Below are 26,734 nucleotides of genomic sequence, written 5' to 3' on the forward strand. Positions count from 1 at the left end.
ATGCAAGCACAGAATGCAACAATTGGCTGATAGTGTGCTTAATTGCAGTTATGATCCATAGTAGGGGTGTGCACCGGCCACTTTTCGTGTTTTGTGTTTTGGTTTTGGATCTGGATCTTTCTTCGTGTTTTGGATCTGGATTGGTTTTGCCAAAACCACCCTTCCGTGTTTTGGGTTCTGGGTTTTGTGTTTTGGATCTGTATTTTTTTTAAAAAAAGCATAAAAACAGCTAAAATCACAGAATTTGTTGGTTTCTCTGCTCCTATGCTATTATTAACCTCAATAACCTTAATTTCCACTCACTTCCAGTCTATTCTGAACACCTCACACCTCACAATAGTGTTTTCATGTCCAAAAGGTTGCACCGAGGTAGCTGGATGACTATGCTAAGCGACACGAGTGGGCGGCACAAACACGTGACCCATCTAGGAGTGACACTGCAGTGGCAGACAGGATGGCAGTTAGAAAAACTAGGCCCCAAACTGTACATAATGCAAAGAAAAAAAAGAAGTGCAAGATGGAATTGTCCTTGGGCCCTCCCACCCACCCTTATGTTGTATAAACAGGACATGCACACTTTAACAAACCAATCATTTCAGCGCCAGGGTCTGCCACACAACTGTGGCTGAAATGATTGGTTCGTTTGGGCCCCCACAAAACAAGCTGGCAATTAATGTGTCCCTGCACAAACTGGCTCTACGGAGGCAAGATGTCATCCTCATCCTCCTCATCCACCGATTCCTCACCCTCTTCAGTGTGTACATCCTCATCCTCACAGAGTATTAATTCGTCCCTGCTGGAACCACAGGTCCCTCTGTACGTTCTGGAGGCTGGTCTCCCTGGAAGAGTTGATAATTCATTTTATGAACATCATCTTCTCCACATTTTGTGGAAGCAACCTCCTACGCCTTTCGCTGACAAGGTTCCCGGCTGCACTAAACACTCTTTCGGAGTACACACTGGAGGGGGGGCAACCCAGGTAAAATAGAGCCAGTTTGTACAGGGACCTCCAAATTGCTTCTTTTTCCTGCCAGTACAGGTACGGCCTGTCTGACATGCCTACTTGGATGCTGTCACCGATGTAATCCTTTAACAGACAGACGCACGCTTGTCGCTGCTGCTTTGAGGATTCAAGTGCGGCTACAGCCCACACAATTCACAAAGACAGAAAAAAAAAAAGAATATTTTTATTGTTTGTGGAGCACACTTTGAGGGTTACACCACCCTTTAACAGACAGACGCACGCTTGTCGCTGCTGCTTTGAGGATGCAAGTGCGGCTACAGCCCACACAATTCACAAAGACAGAAAAAAGAAGAAGAATATTTTAATTGTTTGTGTAGAACACTTTGAGGTGTCACCACCCTTTAACAGACAGACGCACGCTTGTCGCTGCTGCTTTAAGGATGCAGGTGCGGCTACAGCCCACACATTTCACAAAGACCGAAAAAAAAAAGAACAATATTTTAATTGTTTGTGTAGAACACTTTGAGGTGTCATCACCCTTTAACAGACAGACGCACGCTTGTCGCTGCTGCTTTAAGGATGCAGGTGCGGCTACAGCCCACACAATTCACATAGACAGAAAAAAAAAGAACAATATTTTAATTGTTTCTGTAGCACACTTTGAGGGTGTCACCACCCTTTAACAGACAGACGCACGCTTGTCGCTGCTGCTTTGAGGATGCAAGTGTGGCTACATCGCACACAAGTCACAAACACATTAAAAAAATAGTTTTTTATTTTTTGGAACACTTTGAGAGTTACACCACCCTTTAACAGACAGACGCACGCTTGTCGCTGCTGCTTTAAGGATGCAGGTGCGGCTACAGCCCACACATTTCACAAAGACCGAAAAAAAAAGAACAATATTTTAATTGTTTGTGTAGAACACTTTGAGGGTGTCACCACCCTTTAACAGACAGACGCACGCTTGTCGCTGCTGCTTTAAGGATGCAGGTGCGGCTACAGCCCACACATTTCACAAAGACCAAAAAAAAAAGAACAATATTTTAATTGTTTGTGTAGCACACTTTGAGGGTGTCACCACCCTTTAACAGACAGACGCACGCTTGTCGCTGCTGCTTTGAGGATGCAGGTGGAATCTAGACGGGATTTGGAACCGAGGACACACTACCTCCATCAATTGTCTAAATCCCACTGCACTAATGTCGGATACCGGACGCACGTCTAACACCAACATAGCAGTCAAGGCCTCAGTTATACGTTTTGCTTCAGGATGACTGCTGTCGTACTTCATCCTCATCGCTAGGGACTGTTGGAGGGTCAATTGTTTAGTAAAAGTAGTGATGTTCCTACTTCCTCTCTGGGATGATGAACAACTCCCAGCAGCAGCAACAGCACTAGGAGGAAGAGGTTCTTGATCTTTCCCTATTTTATTTTTATCGGAGAAAGTTTGGTCCTCCATTTATGTTATATTGATATATATACGTGCGGCTAAAGCGCACACAAACACAGAAAATATTATTTTATTTTTGCTGGAGAGTAGTGCACTTTGTGGGTTACACCACCCTTTAAGAAATGAGCCAGCCGGCTCTTTACTTATGGGACACAGGCGCACGCTTGGCGCTGCTCCTTTGTTGATGCACGTGCAGCCACAGTGCACACAATTCACAAACACAGAAAATAATTTTTTTTTTGGTTTGGACTGGAGTGTACTTTCGGGGGTTACAGCACCCTTAACGGTCAAGCCAGCCGGCCCTTTACTTATGACACAGGCGCATGCTTGGCACTACTTTGTTGATGCACGTGCGGCTACTGCGCACACAATTCACAAACACAGAAAATAATTTTTTTTTTGGTTTGGACTGGAGTGTACTTTCGGGGGTTACAGCACCCTTAACGGTCAAGCCAGCCGGCCCTTTACTTATGACACAGGCGCACGCTTGGCACTACTTTGTTGATGCACGTGCGGCTACTGCGCACACAATTCACAAACACAGAAAATAATTTTTTTTTTGGTTTGGACTGGAGTGTACTTTCGGGGGTTACAGCACCCTTAACGGTCAAGCCAGCCGGCCCTTTACTTATGACACAGGCGCACGCTTGGCACTACTTTGTTGATGCACGTGCGGCTACTGCGCACACAATTCACAAACACAGAAAATATATTATTTTTTTAGCACTTGGGGGGAGCACCCCTGATGGACAGAGCACCCCCTGGACAACACTACAGCACCCCTTTAGGACTGGGACACTGCACAGGACTTTGGAGTGGACACAGCCCCTATGGAGAACTGACTGCACAACACAGTCCAGCCAGCCCCTATGGACTTTGAAGTAGTGGACACAGCCCCTATTAACAACAGCAGCACAGCACAACACAGCCAGCCCCTATGGACTTTGAAGTAGTGGACAACAGCAGCACAGCACAGCACAGCACAGCACAACACTACTCTGCACTACACTACACTACACAGCCCAGCCAGCCCTAACTCCCACCCTCCCTCTTCACTGTCCACAGCCGAGTGAGAAAATGGCGCCGACGCAGGTACCTTATATAGGATCCAAAACCCGCGAGACCCGGAAGGCGGGATGATGACGTTTTGCCTCGATTTCAGGTCCGAGTCAGGCGGGAAAAGTCGAGCCTGACTCGGATCGGCCTCGGATCGGGGGGGCTCGGGGGGGTTCGGATTTCAGAAATCCGAACCCGCTCACCCCTAATCCATAGTGAATCAGACCCTTAGTCTGTTAAGATAATACAAACAAGAGTAAAGGGGTAGAATGTGATTGTGTGGGCACTTCCAAGGTCAGAGCGAGCCTAAATATGACTGTGAGTACCCTAGTAAAACTCACAGGGATGTCAATAATAGCAATAGAAAGGTGTCATAAATAAATGGTGCTAGCCCAATAAACCATGCAAAAACATTTACTAAAACATGAGTTATTAAGCCACAAGTGCATACATATAAAAATAAAATGAGTATAAGTAAATAACAATTAATATGGCAGAGAATCAGGCCAGAAACAAACATACACATAAGGCAGCTAAATATGCCAGAAATCATCATAAAAAAGCCTCTAAAATGAGAGGCTGAGAGGGAGGCTGAGTTCTCCATAAATAAAAGCAGTATTGAGAAAGCTTTAAAAGTTGTGACACATAACAAAAAATGAAGAAGTTCCTACCACACACTGTGAAGAAGAGATGCAGGTGTTAGACAAAAAAGCATGCAAAGGCACTGGTTCCGCTGCATGTGGCTCCTAGGCTTTGCCAGTGGTGGTGTGTCTTTCGCTGCATCAATTGTCCAGATAGCACGGGGGTAATCCAACGCATTTCGAGATGCTTCCTGGTCTCTTTCTCAAGGCCTATACTTACCCGTGCTTGTGCTGGTCCTATTTATACCGGATGGATGACCAGGCACTGGATCATATTCCCAGATCCTGTGTGCATCCGTGTTCGTCGCAGAGAGATGACATCAATGCTAATGAGCCAATGGTGATGCACACAGGAAATGTTGTTCATTGTTATGGAGAAAAACTGTAACCAGCAGTGTCTCTATTACTAGAGGACTATAAAAGAGAAGTCTTTAGACAATTAGCAGATGACACCACCTATCAAAAACTGGAAAATTACCCCTCATGAACATCGGTGGCAAAAATCCAAGTCCTCTCTTCTGGGCCATAGCCCTTCCAATCAATGAGATATTGAAGTCGCCCATAATGACAGCGAGAGTCCAGGATCTTTTTCAGTTTGAATTCTTGTCCACATTGAGTATGGACACTAGGAGACTTGGGGATAACTCTCTGGAATTTGTTCAAGATTAACGGTTTCAAAAGTGACACATGGAAAGAAGAAGGTAAAAACAGAAGGTAATTTAAATTTGACAGCCACAGGATTAATCATTATTTCTACAGGAAACGGGCCAATAAATCGCGGAGCAAACTTCATGAATGGAATCCGAAGTCGGAGGTTCCGAGTAAACAACCATACTCTGTCACCAAGTTGGAATTTTGCAGTGGCCCATCTCTTTCGATCTGCAAATTTTTTGTAGCACACAGAAGCCTTCAGCAGCGAGGAATGCACCTTACCCCAGATAGCTGTGAGATGTTAAAGAGTATCTTTAACAGCTGGGACGTCAATAGCTGGTAGCAATGGGAAACCAGGCAAACGAGGGTAACAACTGTACACAGTATAGAATGGTGTATTCTCAGTGGAGGAGTGGTAACAGTCAGCAGGCAAACTCAGCCCATGGCAGAAGCTCCAGCCAGTCATCTTGAGAGGATGAGATAAACAAGTGAATAAACTCTTCAAGATCTTGGTTCACCCTCTCCGTTTGCCCATTAGTCTGAGGATGATAGGCCATAGAATACTTGAGTTTCACTTGAAGGCCTGAGCATAGAGATCTCCAGAATTTAGCCACACACTGAACTCCTCTATCTGTGATAATTTCTTGGAGAAGGCCATGTAAATGAAAAGTCTCTTTAAAAAGAGTTGTGCAAGCTGTTACGCATATGGCAGACCTGTTAGGGGAATGAAGTGAGCCATTTTAGAGAACCTGTCAATGATGACCCATATGGTATTGTGACCCTGAGATGGTGGTAATTCCATAATGAAGTCCATAGATAAGTGGGACCAGGAGTGTTGAGGAACAGCCAATGGATGCAGGAGACCAGGAGACATTCATCTAGAAATCTTATGTTGGGTACATTTAATACAGGAAGCAATGAAGTCTTGAATGTCAGCTTTCAGAGTAGGCCACCAATAGGATCGTTGAATAAACATGACAGTCTTCTCCACACCAGCATGTCCAGAAAATTGAGAGCATGAGCCCAATGGAGTAACTTCTTACATAGATCTTGTGTGATGAAAGTCTTTCCCCATGGAGGGTCAGGAGTGAGCTTAGTAAAAGTAAATGACGTGGGATCTAAGATTGGAGGAGAGAGTTCCTGGACTTGATCTTTTTCTGAGTTCAAAGAGCGAGATAAGGCATCTGCCTTAGTATTCTGAGGACCAAGACGATAGGAGAGTTTAAAATCAAATTGAGAGGAAAACAGCGCCCACCTGGCCTGTAGGGGATTCAAACAGCAAGCTGTTTGTAAATAGGGCAAATTCTTATGATCAGTGAAGATTGAAATGGGGTACTGAGCCCTTTCCAGCAGATAATGCCATTCTTCTAGGGCCAGCTTAATTGCTAGCAGCTCTTGGTTTCTGATGGAGTAGTTCCTCTCTGCAGGTAGGAATCTAGAGGCATCAACTTCCAGAATGAAAGGATGAGTCAAATCAGGTTGTTTCTACACTGGTGCTGGATGTAGGCTTGTTTCAACTGATGAAATGCAGAGGTAGCTTCTGGAGACCATATACTGGGGTTTTCTCCTTTCCGAGTAAGAACTGTAATAGGAGCAACCAGGGAAGAGAATCCTTTGACAAAATTGTGATAGTAGTTAGCGATGCCTAAAAATCGCTGAATGGACATTAACGTGGTAGGCAATGACCAGTCAAGAATGGCCTCTAGTTTCTGTGAATCCATTTGAAGTCCAGTTCCAGAAATTATGTATCCAAGGAATGGAAGGACGAAGTCTCAAACGTGCATTTCTCCAACTTGCAGAAAAGCAAATTTCTTCTTAACCTGAGAAGAACTTCTTTGACCTTGGAGCAATGTGACTAGAGATCCTGAGAGAAGATTAATATATTGTCTAGGTAGACTACGACAGATTTGTAGAGAAGGTCTCTAAAGATCTCATTAACAAAGTGCTGGAAGACAGCTGGGGCATTGCTGAGGCCGAAGGGCATAACCAGATATTCATAGTGCCCATCCCTGGTGTTAATTGTAGTCTTCCATTCATCTCCATCACGTATGCTTATCAAATTATATGCTCCTCTTAGATCAAGCTTGGTAAAGATGGAGGCACCTATCACTCTGTCAAATAGCTTGGTTATGAGCGGAAGCGGATACCAATTCTTGATGGTGATATCATTAAGTCCATGGTAGTCAATGCAGGGGAGAAGTCCACTGTCTTTTTTTTTACAGAAAAGAACCCCACTCCGGCTGGCGAGTTGGAAGGATGAATAAACCCTTTCTCCAGGTTTTCTTTGATATATTCAGACATGGCTTGAGTATCAGGCAATGAGAGGGGGTAGATCCGTCCATGAAGTGGAGTCTTTCCTGGAAGTAGGTCAATGGGACAGTCCCATTCATGATGGGGAGGAAGAGTGTCAGTACCCTGCTTACTAAAAACATGACAAAAGTCTTGGTAAGCTTTAGGGCGACCTTCTAATGGTTTCACAATAGTTTCATACAGGAACCACTTGATGAAGACAATTCTGAGAGCAAAATGGACTCTAGGAGGTAATCTCTAAGGAAGCCCAATCAATATGGGGATTATGTCTTTGAAGCCATGGGAGGCCCAGAATTAATTCATGAGTGGCTTTAGGAACCACAAGATAAAACAAACTTTGTACGTGGAGCGCCCCAACTTTGAGCATCAAAGGTTGGGTGCAACGCGTAATTCTTCCACCAGCAATTCGACTACCATCTGTAGCAATTAATGACACTGGATGTGGCAGCCATTCGGTAGGAATGCGATGTCTGTGAATAAAGTATGCAGTGAGGAAATTACCGGCAGCTCCTGAGTCAAGCAGAGCAGGAACACTTAAATAGACCTGGTTCACCTCCAATAAAGCAATAAGGGTAGGATCAGTTTTCTTATGTGATTCCATGGATACTCCTAACTTAACCACTCTATCATAAGTTAGGAGTGGGCATTTCCGAGACAGGAATGACAAGACTTGAGATAATGCTGCAGAGAGGTGCAGTACAAACATAGGCCCTCATTCAGAGCCGTACGCTCTGAGCAGAGCGCACGCTCTGAATGAGGGCCGCCCTCCATAAGTCTGGAGCGTCCTCCTGGACGCTCGTATAGCTGTGGGTCACCACCCACAGCCTATACGAGCGTGCAGTTTGATGACCATCGAAACTGCGAGCCGGAGCCTGCGGTTGAGGTTTTCAACCGCAAGCCCCGGACTGATTTTGGCTCTATCAGAGCCAAAATCTCTCCCACTGACATCACTAGTGATGTCAGTGGGCCGGCTTCTGATGGGAGGCGTTCCCATGGGAACGCCCCTGTCAGGGAGGCACGCCCCCGGCATGCCCACCAAAGGGGGTGTGCTGTCAATCAACATCGACAGCATGCCCCCTTTGATCAGACACAACGAGCGAAGGACTTTCCTTCGCTCGTCGCATCTGGCGCATGCGCACGACGGAGCTCCCTCCGTCGTGTGCATGCTCAGTGCAGAATATCGACCCACTTGCGAGCGGACAGCCGCTCGCGAGTGGGTCTGAATCAGGGCCATAGATTTCCTAAACGTCTTCTCTGATGTTCTTCAGTGGTCAGCCAGGAGTGATTCACTTGCATGGGCTCATCAGGAGGAGGAGAAGAAGTAGTAATATGTGAAACAGGATGACACTTGGCTCAGTCGAATCGACTTCTCTCTATGACTTGCTCTCTGTGTCGCAGGTCGACTTTATTACACAGAGAAATCAGACCATCCAATGAAGTGGGCAATTTTTGGGAAGCTAGATCATCTTTTATTCTCTCAGATAACCCATTCCAGAAAGCTGCTGTTAAGGCATCTTCATTCCAGCTTCCGTTCTGCCATATTAATTGTTACTTACTTCATTTCATTTTTATATGTATGCACTTGTGGTTTAATACCTACTATGTTTTATTAAATGTTTTTGCATGGTTTATTGGGCTAGCACCATTCATTTATGACACCCTTCTATTGCTATAATACAAACAAGGTTTAAGAAGGGAAAATTGCCCATGCATTCATCTTGCTGGTTTACCTATTATAATATTGTGGCTACAGTATATACAGTACAGCATTTGAATATCCCAGAGGATACCAACATCTATTATGCTTGGAGTTAGAGCCCACAGTTCTCAGACCACCCACAATAATTCTACTGCAAGTATGTAATGGATGATGTTGTATCTTTCTTACAGACAAAGTATGCTAATAAACAGTAAATAGAGAAGGTCACTTAACCTCTATATTACACAGACCTATTATGAATACATAGAAAGTTGAATAAACTGAGTCAGCCAATATGACCATTTATTATCATGGAAGACAAAACATTGTAAACTGTCGTACTCCAGAAGTAACCTATTACACATGTAGTTTTAAACATATAGGAGTCACCTATTAAGCATTTGGTATTAAACAGATAGTTTTATGTACCATTACTGATAAGGTACAGGTAATGTAGGTGTGAATGTGAGACTAGGATATAGAAAGTTAGGTTATAGACTGTAATATACAGGGTAGTCTAAACATATTGTTATACCCAGTGGGATCACCTGATAAGTTGTATGCCAGTAGATGTTATCAATATATATCATTATTCATGTCTCCACCTCTGATATCTAGTTTAATTTTTTACAGGCCGTATGCCTTGATCTTTTTGCCATCATTTCTTTCGGTCACATAAATGTGTCTTGCAACTGATGTTAGATTTTTTTCATACAAATTGGTCTTTATCAGCATTTGTATTATTGCCCATATATTCTAGAATATGAGTTTTCAAGGTACTTGAGGTCACCCAAATATACTTTATGCTGCATTCACACTTCAGGCAGCATATCAGTACATTTCCAATATACAGATTACAAGGTACATTTCCCCTCCTCTCCCTATGTCTTGGCTTGTTGTATAGGTTTCGATGGCTTATTGCTGTTCCTCCATTCGTTGAAACACATAACGGGTGGAGTTCCACTCTGTCACAGCATGCTGGGTTCCTGATCCCTCTTACTGGATCTGGCTCTGCTGGCTCCTTACAGGGTCAGTGAATCCGCAGCAGGGAGAAGTCCATCAGCAACTGCCATGGGGATTAATTGCTTGCTGGCAGCAGGCAGGAGGTCTGAGGCCTGCTTCTGCAGCTGTTTACTGTGGTCACTACACCCATAGGGAGGAGTACACCATGCTGTATTTAGTTTAAAGGGCCAGATATGCTTAGGGTGTAGTCACTAGAGCACTAATTATGAAACCCCTCCTATATAAGATTGGCTCTGAGTACTATTCACTGTTAGGCTCCTGATCCATACTCCTGCATTCCTCTTCTCTAGAGATCCCCACTGCTTGTTTCTGACCTTGACTTTGCTTCTGACCTGATTCCATCTCCTCCCTGGTACTGTGCTTGATAATTCCAGATTGACCTTAGTAATTCTCAGTGGCCTGTCTCCACCTGATTCCTGGTACCATATAGTCTGTTTGGTTCTGACCCAGCTAGTCGAATATGCTTTGATCAAGTTATAGAAATACTCCTTTGTAAAAATGGAGATGGAATTCCTGGGATACATCATTTCAGGTTCCAGTCTCTAGATGGATCTGGATAATCTTTAAACCATTGTCAATTGGTCTCATATAGTGGGGTTGAAAGTGAAACAATGCTTCTTTGGCTTCTGTAACTTCTATCGGCAGTTCATCTGGAACTACTTGTTTGTGGCAGCTCCCATCACAACTCTCACCAAGAAGGGTCAATATAGTAGTGTATGATCTCCTGAGGCAGAAGAAGCATTCACTCATTTAAAAGTATTTAATCTCAGCACCCATTCTAATAAATCCTAACTGTGACCAGCCTTTCTTCTTGGAAATGGATGCCTCTACAGTTGGTTTTGGGGTGGTGCTCTCGGAAAAAGAAGACAAAGGGAAGTGTTACTCTTGATGTTTTTTATTTAACAATTCTGAGCTCCAGAGAAGAACTATGCCATTGGTGATAAGGAACGTTTAGCCATCAAGGTGGCCCTTCAAGAGTGGCGCTATCTGCTAGAGGGGGAAAAGTCCCTTGCCACAGGTTTTACTGACAACAAAAAGCTTATGTACCTAAAGACAGCTCACTTTTTGAACTAAAGTCATTAGGGTCATTATTCTTTGAACCTAGTGATAACCGGGTAGCAAAAACACCAAAGCTTATGCCTTGTCCCAGGCATTCTGTTTCACTGAGGAAGATGGGAGGGAGATAAGCCTATCCTGGACCCTTCATGTCTTATAGCTGTAACCAAGGTCAAAATTCCCATGAGAAATTCATTTGTAGCACCTGACCTCTGTGCAAAGTTACCCCAATGGGCACTTTGTTCACACTTTACTGGTAATGTGAGTGTGAAGAGGACCCTGGTGTTAATCTTCAGGAATTATTGGTGGTCTACTGTCCATTAATATGTGAAGGGCTTTGTGGCATCCTGCACTACCTGTGCTCAAAACAAGATACAAACTCACTCTTCCTCAGGTCTCTATGTTCACGATCAGTGCCTGATCATTCTTGGTCCAATATCTCCATCAACTTTGTGACAGATTTACTATCCTGCCAAGGCTTCAATACTATTTGGGTGGTGGTGGACAAATTTTCCAAGGTTGCTCACTTCATTCCATTAAGAGGCTGAAGCATTTATAAGGGAAAGGTTCAGAATCCATGATACATCAAGTCATTCTCCATTCTTCATTGAGTACAGTCTACAGTACATCATGTATTACCAGAGTTGTCAGCTTATCAATCGGTATCACTCCCAGTAGTTCAAAGTACTGTGAACCACTTCCTTAACATATGGAAGGAGGAAAAGTAGAATCTGTGCAAGGCTTCGTCACAGTACAAAACTTTTGCCAATAGAAAGAAGAGGAAGTTTCAGTTGCTGAGTCTGGGTGATAGTCTGGTTATGAAACAAACATCTGCACCTGAAAGTGCCCACCATGCATTCTACATCCAGATTAATTGGTGCCTTCCAGACCTATCAAGTGATTAATCCAGTGGCATACCGGTTGAAAATTTGTCACTTTATGAATACCTAATTTGTTCCATGTCTCTCCTCTTGATTCTCAGTTATCAATCAGTTTTCAAACTCTTGTAATCCTCCTTTGGCTATTCCAGTAGATCACCAAGAGGAATATGAGGTGAATCAAATCCTGAATCCAAGAGTGTCTCGAGGCACAGTTCAATTTCTAGTGGACTGGAAAGGCTATTTTCCTGAAGATTATTGTTGGATCAAGACTTTGGATATTCTTCCACCTCAACTGCTTTGGAAATTTCAGCAGATGTTCCTCAACAAGGTATTTGTGGGGTGTTTGATGCCCACGCATAGAGGTGGAGGGGTAATGTCACAGCATGCCGAGTTCCTGATCTCTCTTGCTGGGTCCAAAGATACTGTGATAGTAACTCTGCAGTGGAGGATGTCATTAGCATCCACCGTGGGGATCTCTTGCTTGCTAGTGGTGGGGCAGAATGTCCTAGGTCTGCAGCTGTTAATAGGGAGGCATGTGGTGTGCTGTATTGAATTTAATGAGCCAGGCACTCTTAAGATGACATCACTAGGGTGCCAATTTTGAAACACCTCCTATATAAAATTGGCTCTGAGCACTATTTAGTGCCAGAGTTTAGGCTCCCAATCCATACTCCAGCATTGCTTATCTATTAGGATTCCCACTGCTTGTTCCTGATCTTGGCTTTGTTTCTGGCCTGACTCAATCTCCTGCCAGGAACTGTGCTTATTAATTTCAGACTGACCTTGTCTATTCTTAGTGACCTTTTTCCATCTGATACCTGGTACCATATCACCTGTTTGGTTCTGATACGGTTTGTCAACTATGCTTTGTATGCCTTCTTAGTACATCCCACTACACTTCAGTGAATAGGGATCAGTGACTACAGAACCTAGTCAGAGGCTGCAAACTGAGTGTTGGGCACAGCTAAGTACAAACCTCCTTGCAGGGGTCTCTGGAGAATATCACTGACATGTTATACTCTGCATCTATGAATTGGGTCTTAGCCAATCCTAAAATACAGACAAGCATTCACTATCTATCCATGAGTTTGTGAAATCACCTGGACACTGCCTCTTGCTTCAGTATGGGAAATGACAAATTCAACTGATCTTGCAATTGCTGCAATCTTTTGTTGAAGAATGCTAAAAAAAGTCAAGAAATGTTTCTTGCCACAGACAGCATCTTCAGAATGCCCCTTTCTTTTTAACCATCAAGTTTATTATGTGGGCAAAACATGGGAAGTGTTCAAATTCACCCAGCTGTAATGCTGTTACAATGTTACAGTACATGCATTAATGGAAATGACAAATCCTGAGGAAAGTCCTAGTGGGGTAATCCATTTGCTATGACATCTCTGACTTTTTCTAACAGGTTGACATCAGTGTGCCTCTTAATGAAGTTGGTGATACAGAAAGTAGCCTGCCTGTGAATGAGCTGGTGTTGTGTTTTGGATGCTTTTGATGTAAGTGATATACCCACCCAGTGGGCTGTCACAATCATGTAATATTTTATTTAACCAATTCCACTTACTCACATATCTGTGGTTAAGTGGATAGTGGATACAATGGTATTTTCAAGGCCAATAACTAGTTTCCTTTTACCATCCCAGTACAGACAAGAAATTGCTGTTCTTATAAAATGGAATAGAGATAGAATTTGGAAGCAGGGGCACAGGTCTTCAATTACCTATCTAAAACCAGATGCAGATATTGGAAGCGGATCTAATGCTAGCATACAGTAGCCTTCATGGTTCCAGTGACGTGCTGTGCCACTGGATGGCTGCTTTCATACTGTCTTCTCTTGTAAAGTATTGTTTCCCAATGAGCTAAGACTAGTTTTCTTGATCTTCTTCTGGAATGAAGATTCACCTCCAGCAGCAGCCCTACTGCTCAAGGATTCTTCTGGGGAATCCTGGTTAGGGGAGGAGTCAGCCTTCACAAATGGGATACAGGAGGAATAGGTCTGATCATTAATGAGGAGATTGATGATGAAGCTTTTGGAGGTGAATATTGCATAAATGGGAACTAGCTAAGAGCTGGGAGCTAGCTGATGCTGGACTGCTTGTTGTTATTTTGCCAGATTGTTTCTGAATTGTTCAAAAACCTTTGCATAAATTTGCTGTAAACATAAAAGGGTGGAGGTTCCTAGATGGTTAACATCCTTACCTCTAATTATTTTAGCTTTACAAATGCCACAGATGGGTTGACATTTGTTGTCAAGATCTGGATAAAAATAATTGCACACATAAGAGGTGGATTTATTGCTCTTATGCCCATACATGACAATGGCCTTCTTCTTATTGTGGGCAAGAACTGCTGTCACTGGTGCCTGACATACACAAACAAGATCCTCATCATCAACATCCTCAGAAATTGCATCAGCTACACATATATCCCTCTCAATCTGTTGAACTTCCACCATAGCATCATCAATTTATATGTCACTATTTTTACTTGTGCTGCTTATCCCCACATTTGCAGAGGGTGCAGAAATGGTGGAAGAGGAAGGAGGCTTCTCTACGAGTACAGTATAACAAATGTCAGACTCACACATAGCACTCGTGGACACCTTTAGACACTCTTGAGATATTTGTGACGTTTCTGAACACACAGTCTTAGTGGGGTTTTCTTGTATTGATTTAGGTATTTTAAATTCAACCCCTTTTCTAAAATCTGAGTGAGAAGCTGGTGCATCGTCATATGAGGTTACAGAAGAAGATGCCTGACTGACAGTAGTTCTACAACCACTACTTGCAAATATGCAAGGTCTGAGCTTTTCCTTGCCATTGTGTGTGATGTATGGCAAGCTGGCAATTTTATGTTTTTTGGCAGTAAACTTTAATTTTATTATTAGAGTTGATGTTTTTTTCTTTACATTGTAAATATTGTTTTGATTTCAAGAGCCCTGTCTTATATCTTCTATGCTCTTGAGCAACAGCTTTGGTAGATTTTAAATACTAGTGTCATAATGACTTGCAGAAGCTGCAGCACTACCACTTGGTTGCTGTTCCTGCTCTGATTCATATCAACTCACAGTATTTACATTAATAGTGGAATGGCACCTACTGAATTTTTTTAATACAATCCACTACCTGAACATGCACAAGTTTTAGAACAAAAAAGTTTAGTTTTTTTTGACAAATGATGCAAGTTCACTCTACAACTCACAGCACTTATATTAACAGTGCAAAGGCAAATACTGAAAACTATTTTTTAACAGTGTGCTGCCTGAACACTCACAAGTTTTAGAAAACAAAGAATTTTTTCTTCAGCAAATGACACAAGTTCACACAGCACCTGAATTTAACGGTGGCATACTGGAAGCCATACACAGTCTAACACAGCCACAGCAGCGCTTGTACTCCACAGCCCTACACTAACGCAGTCAATAGTGCTGAACTCCACGGCCCTTCACAGTCTGACAAAGCCACAGCAGTACTTCTACCCCACAACCCTTCACTGACACAGTCCTTAGTGCTGCACCCCACAGCCCTATACAGTCTAACACAGCAACAGGAGTAGCTCCACACAGTAGAGTTTGCACACCACAGCCCCTCACTGACACACCCAATAGCACTTCTTTGACAGTGCTGCAGGCCAAATTCAGGTGGGTTTGGTTTTCAGAAAACCAACCCCACTAATCTCTAATATAATATTTATTGATGTGTGTATATATTTATTGATGTGTGTCTTTATAGAAACAATTATTTATTCCATTTATTCTATACAAAAGTGCAATTTACAGCAGATGAATATATGACATAAATACTGTAATATCCTTGAAGAAGTACGGGAGTGCCATCCTTATCTTTTCACATTATATATATATATATATATATATATATATAGTGATATGATCGGGGTAGGGAGTCCCTCTCCTGGAGTAGATGGACACCTGCTTACACACAGCAGCCAGGAAATAGTAATCCAGTCATGGATTTTTATACAAGCTGGTCGGCACCAGTTTTTATTGTGCAACATCAATAATCAAATAAACAAACATAAAATAAATCCTAACCCGTCTGGGCTCTAACTAGACAGTAAGTTCCCTCACTAACCAAACACTGAAATTAGTTCACATCCACAGTACCTTCTGGTTTGTAGCAAACGGTGTCTCAGAGCAAGCTAACCTGTGAGCCTGCTCTCCCAGGTATGAGACACGCAGCCTCAAGTAAACCTAGCTAATCACAGCCATTTCCATGTGCAAGCCCTAATGATCTGCTATCAGGCTGAAAGGCCCAACACCCAGAGTGGCCAGTGGATGGAGACCTCCCTCTCCTCACATCCACACCCCCAGGACCCATTCCGGCTTTTCACAAAAGCCAACATTTCTAGTCTGCTTTGTCCAACAGACTTCTCCTGGGGTTTTTAAAACACATAGGACACGAATCTGGGACAGATATAGAAGCCATTCCGCACTTCTCCAGTACTTCTATCACAATATATACATACAATCCAAATATCATGCAATACTCAGAGACAAATAAATCCAATACCCTCACCAGAGGGATTTTTATTGTGGGTCGATGTTTTGGGGTCTTCACCCCTTCCTCAGGACAACATATTAAACAATCACACTTACCCCCATCCCTCCATATAAGACCATGTTTACCTGGCCTACGTCCAGAAGTCACACTTCCAGACGCGGCAGCTTCGCAAAACCGGAAGTGACATCACCCAGCCGGGAATTGGTGCCATGGAAACCTGATAACAACATCAGGATAAACATACCAAAATACTTGCATAAAAACTCATCATAATGTGCATTGCATGTGCATCAAAGTGTATACATCAATTTCTATAAGCTCAGTGTAAATATGACATTAACAAAAATACTCTCATCTTTTATAAAAACTGTGTGAAAACACCTTAAAAACACTTATTTATTAAAATATATATAATTATAGGCATGGCTACCCTGTAATAAATAGAACAATCTGTTAAGTATTATAATGAAAGGATATATGAATCTATTACTGACCGAGAATCACTGCATCTGTGGAAAGCAAATACCAGTGTGTCATCAACTGGTGTAATACTGCCCTCTAGTGGACTAAATGTAAAAATAAGTGTATAACATCACTGAACTCATATCTTATAGAAACATAACTTATATATCAAGAATCATCATTTTGTAATAAAAATAACCACACTGGTCAATTTAAGTTGATTCATAAAAAAATAATCAAACCTAAAGATTCATTGAGACCATGAGGGGAGGATGTCTCTAGTCGATGTATCCATCGTGACTCTAATTGAAGTAATTTCTTACCCATATCTCCACCTCTGAATGTTTTAGGTACATGGTCGATAATCTTATACCTTAAAGTGGCTATATTATCTTTGAATTTAGAAAAATGCCGGGCCACTGGTTGCTTACTGCTGCCAGATACCAAAGCTGCTCTAGTAGCCGATTTATGTTGTGCTATTCTAATTTTAAACTGGCATTTGGTTTTACCGATGTAATATAAGCCACATTGGCATATAATAGCATACATGACAAAATTCGTGCCAATGATTTTATATCTTTTACCTGAGTATGATCACCCATCAATAATTCATAAGTCTATGAAATATTGATGTGAGATCCCACAGAGACATGTAAAAAAGAGCTGGAAACAATATTTGAATCAGCAGTAGAGGAGGGAATGATTTCTTTAATCATTAAAAATAAATTGAATGTTGCATATCCTGTGGCACCTATATTTTACACATTGCCTAAGACTCAAGGACACACAGAGGCCCCCGGGGAGACCGATCATCTCAGCCCTGGGGTCTGTGTGTGAGCCAGTGGCCATATTTTTGGATGCGTACCTACAACCACGCATACAAAGTATGTTTACTCATTTAAGAGATTCCAACATGCAACTTAACAAATATGTGTGTATGTATGTATGTATGTATATACAGATCTGGCCCTAGGCATAGACCAAACAGACATTTGAAAGGCCTAGGGGCATGCATTCCAAGGCTAGGGCCAACTCAGATTGACATTGGGCATCTGCTATAGCTGCCCTACCATGTTTGGTGCTCTCAGATTAGCTCGGATTGGGTGGCAGCTCATACAGCCAGAAGCAGCGGGAGCAGGGACAGTGGGGGCAGGGTTAGGTCTAAATTCACAAAACTTTTATGTCACATCTAGCATCAACCATGTGGGCAGCACACAGTAACAAAAATATCCACCGGAGAAGGGCTGCTGCACATGGGCCTTTGCAAAGTCCAGCAAGCTGTGCCTGTCTGTAGGGAGCCACACAGTGCCAAGCAGAGCATAGAATGAGAAGTGCAAGCATGGTGTTGTCAAAATCTTCAGAGTCCAGGCAGGCTGAGGTGACATTATTAAATAGAGACAATTTCAATAACGGTAATACATTGGAAGCAATTGACTCTTTTGTCTAACCTAATTACTGTGGATCATCAGAAGGTCTCTGTGCATAAGGATTTTTTTAACCCTTTTAATCCTCCAACCACTGGCCAGTGTTTTTGTTCATACCAATCTAATACCCTGACGTTCAGGACTAAGTATCAAAACAGGAGAAATTTACTTATTCCTATCTTTGCAACCAAATAACACTGCAAACAGAAACTGTTAACAATATCTGGCATTCTGATTAGAATTGGCAACATAGTTGCTGTTCAATACGATCCTGACATAGAGGACAAACAGGGTTTTGAATACTGTTTTTTACTTTTATTTATTTTTCTTTGTCCCTTTATGTGTTTTTGACCCATTTATCAATGCACCAGGTTTTGTACTGACTTGTATTTATGTTTTAGTGTCTATACAAACACCCATATCTTTATTCTGTGGTTATAAAACATTCCTGTATTGGTCTTTCTTCTATTGTTTTTCAAAGCGATCCTTTTTAGTTTTATATATTAAATTGATGTTTTTTACATTCCATTGCTCAGCAAATTATTTAGGAAGATTGATTGCATATCAATCATCTGTGGTACATTGTGTTCTTTAGAGGTAGCACTCCTCAACTGTGTTAGGCTGAGGTGACAGTTTTATTGGCCGGGTGAGTTCTGTGCAGGGGGTGTGAGGGGTTGAGGTGTGTAATAATGTTTGGCATACTGTGTAAGGGGCACTACTGTGTGGCATTATGTGTATAAGGGGGCTATTACTGTGTGGCAGTATGTGTACAAGATGCACAACTGTGTGGTGTAATGTGTATAAAGGGCACTACTGTGTGTAGTAATGTGTATAAAGGGCACTACTGTGTGGTGCAATGTGAATAAGGAGCAATATGGTGTGGTGTAATGTGAATAGTGGATACTACTGTGTGACGTATCTTGAACAAGGGGCACTACTGTGTGATGTAACGTTAATAAGGGGCACTACTGTGTGATGTAACGTGATTAAGGGGCAACACTGTGAGGCTTAACATGTATTAGATAAAGGGGTACCTGTGATTTTAAAAGGGTAAAATGTGCCCTGTCCTGTTAGTGCCGCCCCGCCAAAATAGCTTGCCCTGAGAGCCTTCCCCACCAGTGGGCCTCAGTGTCACACAGTTGGGAAAAGTTGCGGTGACCGATCAACATTGGGTGAATAGACGCCATGCGCGTGGCATCTATTCATCATGTGGGGAGAGCTTGGGGGAGTGTGATGAATTGGGGGCAGGTTACAAGGACATGCTCCCTCACCAATCAGTCACACCCCCTTTGAGGCATGCAGAAGATGCTCTCCCTGCGCTCTGCCCTTACCACTATCTAGCAGGAACACTAATATTACTGTGTGGTGTAATGTCAATAAGGGACACTGCTGTGTGACATAACGTGAATAAGGGACACTGTTGTGTGACATAATGTGAATAAGGGACACTGCTGTGTGACATAATGTGAAAATGGGACAGTATCCTGTGATATCATGTAAATAAGGTTGCATGACTGTGTGGCCCGAAGGAATGCCTGCCGTTTGTGGACGGCCCTACTGACATCATTCATGATGTCATCATACTGGCATCATTCATGATGTCAGTAGTGAACTTCCTGCTCTATTAGAGCAGGAAATTCACTCAGGCTTGTGGGAACCGAGACCCTACCATAACGTTCTCGTCGCAAGCCAGATGGTCGCGATATTCGTAACCATCGCCAGGCCGCTCACAAAAGCTGTGGGTGGTCACCCACAGCTATGCGTGCGGCCTGGAGGCGGATTTTTTTTTTTTAAATCTGCCCTGATTCAGAGCAAGCGCTCGCAAATAGTGAGCGCCTCTGAATCAGGCCCTTAGTGTGCCTGGAGGCCAGTGTCTAGACCACAAATCTCTAAGACTGTTTGTGGAAGTCAGGCCAGAAGGCTAGTGTCCAGATCTGCAAGCTAGGCAAGGAGAACCACAAGAGAGACTTTGTGTGAAGGCCAGGAGGCCAGTATTTATATATGTAATAGATAGGACTGTGACTTTGAGAGACTTCAGACTAGCTGACCATAATAGTCAGGGTTCAAGAAGTGAGTTAGTGCCCTGAATGGGGGCTAGGTGTTTGTTATTTCGTTCCTGAAGGCTGACAGTAAAGCTTCATTTATTTTAATTTAAACTTGAAACGCTGCATGTGTACCCTCATTATGCACCTAGGCACTGCACCACTGACCTCTCTACTGATTTAATTACGCCACATTATCTATATATATATATATATATATATATATATAGATAGATAGATAGATAGATAGATAGATAGAGATATATATATATATATATATACATATATATATATATATATATATATATATATATATATACACACACAGTTATTCAGGACAAGTGTCTAAGTATCTCCATGGTTAGGGAAGTGAATGCAGTTAAATAATTGTATATCTAAAGGTGAAGCTGGGGGAGCTTCCTTGCAAATTACTTGCATGATCCCCAGATACAGTACACGATGGATTAGCAGCACTAAGTAGTAGGATCATCAGCTATCCTGTAAGCACACCCTGATTTGTATCTGAATCTACAATTACCAAAGTTCCATTAATGACTATTTGAATTGTATATTATTATTTACTAGTTGGGATACCCAGCATTGCCTGGGTTAAAGACTAGAATCTGAAGTACACCTTTATTTGTTTATATTGTCCTCACCTACAACCACTTTCCATTGATCCTGAAAAGGACCCCACTCTTTTCTAACATGCATGCAAACAGTGGTGTAACTACCATGGATGCAAGGTGTGCGGCTACTATGGTGCCCGAGCTACCTCTGTGGCCTGCCGTACCCCTTCGCCCAGTCACACAAACAAGGTGGGCCAGTCCAGTCATGGACATCAAGGGGGGCCTGGGTGTCAGCAATGTTGATTTAGTGCTGGTCCGCTAGCTGGTTACAGCTGGCGCACTGGCAGGCAGTTATTGAGAGACAGCACCGCTGGTCGCAAGGCAATCAAAGCTCCTAGACTGGCAGCCAATCAGCAGTGGTGGCTTCTGATTCACTGCCATTCCACGAACTCTGATTGGCTCATGACCGGTGCCAGATTCAAATTGCTCCAAAGCTGTCTGTTCATGTCTGCTACTTCCTTAATGAGCTTGTGGCCTGGCCCCAAATCCACACCTGATGGCTGTTGATGGCACATAGGGGGAGGCAAGAGGCTGCTGGAAGAACATGAGGAGGTGAGTTGCTGGGCAGGCATAATGTGTAAGCACTACTATTGTGTGGAATAATCTGGAAAGGGCTTTACTGTGTTGTATAATGTGTAAGGAGCATTAATTTGTAGTGTGAGGGGCATTACTGCATGGCATAATGTATAAGGGGCACTACTGCTGGATGGCATAATGTATATAAAGGGTACTACTGTGTAGCATAATCTGAATGGGCTTTGTGTGGGGCAAATGTATGTGTTTTTTTTATCTCTGGTGGAGCCCAATTAAGTTCTTGCTATGTGGCCCACTAGCTTATAGTTATGCACTTGCAATCAAACACAGAGGCTCTGGATTTAACATGAATTTGCATGTGTCATCAATTTTCCTCAGACTGAGTTTAAAATTATACTTTTGCAGCTTTTTCACAGACTGACAATTTCTAATGGAGACAGCCCTGGAACCTGTGTAATGTAAGAGTGTCCCAATTTTTAGTGATTGTGAGACAGTGTGTGGCCCTGACAAAATTGAACCCTGGACAAAAAACTTATCCTGGTCAAACTACACCACCATGCCAAATTTGGTAGAGCTACTATAGGTACAAAACTCTGGCCGTGCATAAAGGACAAAAAGACGCACAGACAGACACAATTTCTCACTTATTATATAGATGTCTACTGTATTTCATTGTTTATATTGATATTATTTTTTGTTTTATATAATGTAAAGTCTATGGTTCCCATAGTATAAATAGCAGTGAGTGTGCAGGGTAAATGAATTGTAGGTTTTAGGGGAAGTGGAAGGTAAATAAAGTTGAGAGTTGCATAAATAAAGGAATTGTAATTATTGTAATTCTAAAACCAACCCACTACTCCTTGGTCCAAAAAATACAACCCAAGGTCTGGTTGCAAAGACTGCCAGAAGAAGATCAGACATTGGATGATGATAACCCTTACCTAAGAACATTCATTGTTCTGCAGAAGGTGAGCCAGGGTTACAATAAATGAACATTAAAAATATTGCAAAGTGCAGGGTTTTTTTTAACAATTTTTTCATAAAAGTAGCCTAGATACATCTACCCCTATGCCCCTCACATCTCTTAATTAGATTTCATATTTTCTTTCCCTCCCATCTACACAAAGCATTTTTCCAGGTGCAAATGTTATACCCAGTGCTTGCATTTGCTCCTATATCTAAATTAGCCACAATGGGTGTAATAATTGGCGAGTTATGAATGTATACAGTATTTTAAGAAACAATGTACACCTAACTGTAAAATATTAAGAATTATTTATATATCTGTGACATGTAAAAAAGCATTTTGTATACAGTCTTGTGTTGCTATATGGTACTGTATGCTCCCTATAATTTTCAACAAACAGTTAATTATTCCATATATATCATTGCGGCACAAATACAATAATGTAAAGCAATGTTTTTATAATGAAATTAAACTCACCTGTGCAATAGACATCAGACTGCAAAAGTCCTGCAAACTTGTACACATAATACCCTCCAGGACAGGCTTTTACTGAAATAGTTGGTCCTGATGTGCAGCCCGATAGTGAATTACTGAAAAGAGCAACTGATGTCACACCTTCGCTTATAGTTGGGTGGCTACTTATACTATAGGGCTCAAGGGAGCCACATTTTAAACTTGCAACACAGCCCTCCCTCATTCTTAGGCCACCTTTGTAGCGGAACCAACCAAACTTATCTTGGTCCGAGGAGAATCTTCCAACAGAGTCCATACTGTAAAGGCAGTTTGAACCATCCAGCTCTTGGAAATTTACACAAGGATCAGTGCATTGAAGTTTGCCATTACTAGTTTTTACACAATCTCCACCAAAGGAACAGGCACTTGTAGGGCATGCTGGGTTAGTAGGCTCATTACACTTGTATATGCCATCCAAATTCTCACAATCGGATGCAGTGAGACATGTGTTCAATGAATCACTACTGCATTCATCAACATCGGTGCATACCTTATTTTTATTATCCCAGGAATACCCTGATGGGCAGCATTTAAGGCTGGAGCAAAGTTTCACTAGTGTGCAATTCAGGCCATTTCCGACATAATTAGCATTGCAGAAGCAAACTGCGTAGTCTTTTTTCTGGTTGCAAGCACTTTTCATTGGGTCACATTCATCACATGTTTTTACATCTGTGAAAATAAAAATCATAGGCTGTGTAAGATACTCATGGGTATATATGGAATACAATTAAGATTTTATACTAGGTACAGTTGTACAATCACATTGTATTAAGTGTCCCAGAACAAAGGAACAGAGCATTACAAGTTTTGATGTGGAATATATAACAATTTTTTTTCCATGTAATAGCACTTAAAGAAAATGTGTGAAAAAGCTAGAAAGAAAGTGATATGAAATCTGTTAAATGTGACATAGTATCTCTAAAGGTGCCCATCCATTAGAAGACATGAAAACGACTGCACGATTACGACATTGTAATCGTGCAGTCGATTGTCAGTCTGTGATGTGCCTACACTGAGCGAGCAGTCATTCAGTGTAGGCACATCAATCATTTCCTAACATGATGAACCTCACGTTATCATCAGGTTGTCCAGCATGTTCGCCCGATGATAGATGTGTAAACGACCAATGGGAGCGCGCATCGCTGGTCATTTAAGACATTTTTTGCAAAGAATTTGCAAATGATTTGCAAACAATTTATGAACGATTGAACGATAGCGATATCGTTATTGTTCAATCGCTCAATAAAATTGTCTAGTGAAGGGGCACCTTAACACTAAGGACATGATTTAGAGATGGATGCAATGCAGATATTTACACAGTTGGTTTGCTACTGCTCAAAAAGTCTAGAAAACTCTTACTGTGCAGGCATGAAGCAATGTGTAAGGTATTGCTTACACTTTGGAATTAGTATGTGATCCCTGGATGTATCAGTGTGATCAATGGGAGGCAACCTAAAGTGAACACAAAAAGGATTAGTTTCATGGGCCTGATATGGACGTGTCACAGGCGTGTCTCAGAACGCTGCTGCATTCCCAATCCAATGCTTCAGAGGCCATGTCTAGTTGGAATAGAAGTGAGTATCTAGCCCCTAGGCTACTGCAAATGTAAATGCTACAAGCACTATTGCATCAGTGTTGGTGTGTTTATAGACAGACCACTTAGCTTGAAAAGCTCAAACAACATGCTTTTCTAGATGAGGAAACCCAATACATTTATAATAAGAACAAAGATTATGTATTTACTAAGGAGGCAAATACTATTAATAATTCTGTTATGGAAGCAATATTATTCATATATAAGAAGACAAAACTAATGTTTAATTTTTCTAACAGAGCATTATCATTTGTTACATTTATTGAAGGACAATATTACTTTATTGGCAATTGGTGTAAAATGTATTTAGAACTGGGGCAACATTTCCAGTTGGATCCTGACCAGGTTTTAGTGGGGTTAGGGACCCAGTCAGACCTGCCATTGGTGTACGCTGGGCAGAACTTTGTCCTGGGGAGCCTGTTCTGAGCCTCCCATTGGATAGATTTTGATGAAAACTTCATAGAATGGTAACATTTGATCCCCGAAGACATTATAGGGGGGTTGAGGTCCCAGTTGGATCTGTTGCTGTACTTTGGGCAGAACTTTGACACAGGGACACAGGGCAGAACTTTGACCACGGGAGCCTGTTTGAGGGCTTCTACTGGATGAATTTGGACAAAAACTTCACATAGAGGTGGCAATTGGTCTACTTTGCCTAATAGAGTAGTTGAAGTCCCAGTCAGACCACACGGAGGAGTGTGCTGGACAATATATGTACATATCAAATGATATACTTATTATAGGGGGGCTAGATAGTCCACAATGATTCAATATACAACTTAATTGTAGTGGCAGATACTTAATTACAAGAGCAATTCAGTAATGCTCTGGTATGGGGACAGCTGCTTTGAAATGCAGCTGTCTCCCTGATCTGTTATACAGCTACAGTGTTACTTACAAGGAAGGTGCTGGCAGACTGCACATGCTTGACATGAGGTCATGCATGTGTACGGCCACAAGACACTCCTCTTAAATAATCTGAAATCCCTCTTTGCAACCCCAGACCTCCATTCAATAGGAAGAAGCAGAACTCTGGTCATCAAGGCCATCTGAAGATAGCATTGGTTTCCACAGACAAACTCAGAAAACTTTCAGTTTTCAGAGTTTACTGAATATCAGGCAGCCCCATCTGTCCCCTAAAAATTAAAGAGGAGCAGTTTTTTCTGATGAAAACCGAACACACACAAACTTTGGGGTTTAGAGTCAAACTGATTCCCAGCTCGGGACACTTTGGAGGCTTTGAATTAGACCGAGTCCCAGCTTGAGTCTTCCTACATGTTGGATCTCTGGGCCCGATTCAGACCCACTCACTAGATGCGTTCGCATGCAGCCAAAGTATGCAAATCCTGCAATCACACAGCAAGGCATTAGTGCGCCCACTATGTCTTGGCGTGAGATCGCAGGGTGTATTTAGATGCCTACAAGTCTGTATTAAGATGCCCACTTATGCACGTCGACTCCAGGAAGTGTATGCAAACATCGGTAACATCGGAAGCGTTCGCAGCACTTGTGGTTGCTCATACCCTACCGCAAGCACTGCGAGTGCTTCAGAGTGAAATTCAGCCATGTGACGTGTACTATGACGCTGCGTCTTAATTATGCATGCCTCTTAAGACGCTCAGACGCCTGCATAAGCACAAACACACATCTGTTTTCATCGACAATCCTCTGTCACCTCCCATAAATGGCTTGTTCTGTCACTCATTTAAGCGAGCTGGCTCTGCGCAGCAAGCATACGCTTCCCAATCGCATGGACTAGTTCACGCACTGCGATGCATACGCATGTGCACATTTTGAACCATCGGCAGCTAAAAGCGAATGCAGCCTAGCGAATGGGTCTGAATCGGGCACTCTGATCAAAAAATCAGACCTTGCTTGTTTTTGATTGCATGCAAGTCCCTTCCTTATGATTTTAGGTGACACATTTGGTCAAAATTAACTGGAAATGATTGGAATTGCATTATGTTATTGATGTTAATACTACTGGATCAAAATCAGATTCAAGTTAGTTGTTTAAATAATTTTTAAAGAAATCCAAAACCAAAACTGAAACAAAACCTAAACACTTGACGGTGTTATATAACCAAAACACTATGATGATTTAGAACAAAAACCAAAACACAGATGTTTGCACAAATGTTTACTAATAACAGGCCAGTTACTTAGCATTTCTGCATGTATAATGTTCCCATTATATTTATAAGTAAAATCATTCCCTGATCCAAATACGTTAATCAAGCAAACATAATGTCCTAATTTTGATTGCGCTCTGTGGCATGTGCATGTGTGTGTATATAAATATATATATA

At 42.1% G+C, this 26,734-nt stretch overlaps 1 protein-coding gene across 1 annotated transcript in view; it reads right to left on the minus strand.

The window, feature by feature from the left end:
* Positions 1–26,734, minus strand: part of LOC148511544 (uncharacterized) — a 237,421-nt gene that overhangs the window by 111,000 nt on the left and 99,687 nt on the right. The window contains exon 3 of the mRNA XM_088442116.1: positions 22,792–23,500. Coding sequence (XP_088298242.1) covers positions 22,792–23,500 — 709 coding nt within the window. The remainder of the gene's footprint in view (positions 1–22,791; positions 23,501–26,734) is intronic.

The sequence above is a fragment of the Taudactylus pleione genome, unplaced genomic scaffold (assembly GCF_031769625.1).
Source record: "Taudactylus pleione unplaced genomic scaffold, aTauple2 ptg000305l, whole genome shotgun sequence".
Classification (NCBI taxonomy): domain Eukaryota; kingdom Metazoa; phylum Chordata; class Amphibia; order Anura; family Myobatrachidae; genus Taudactylus; species Taudactylus pleione.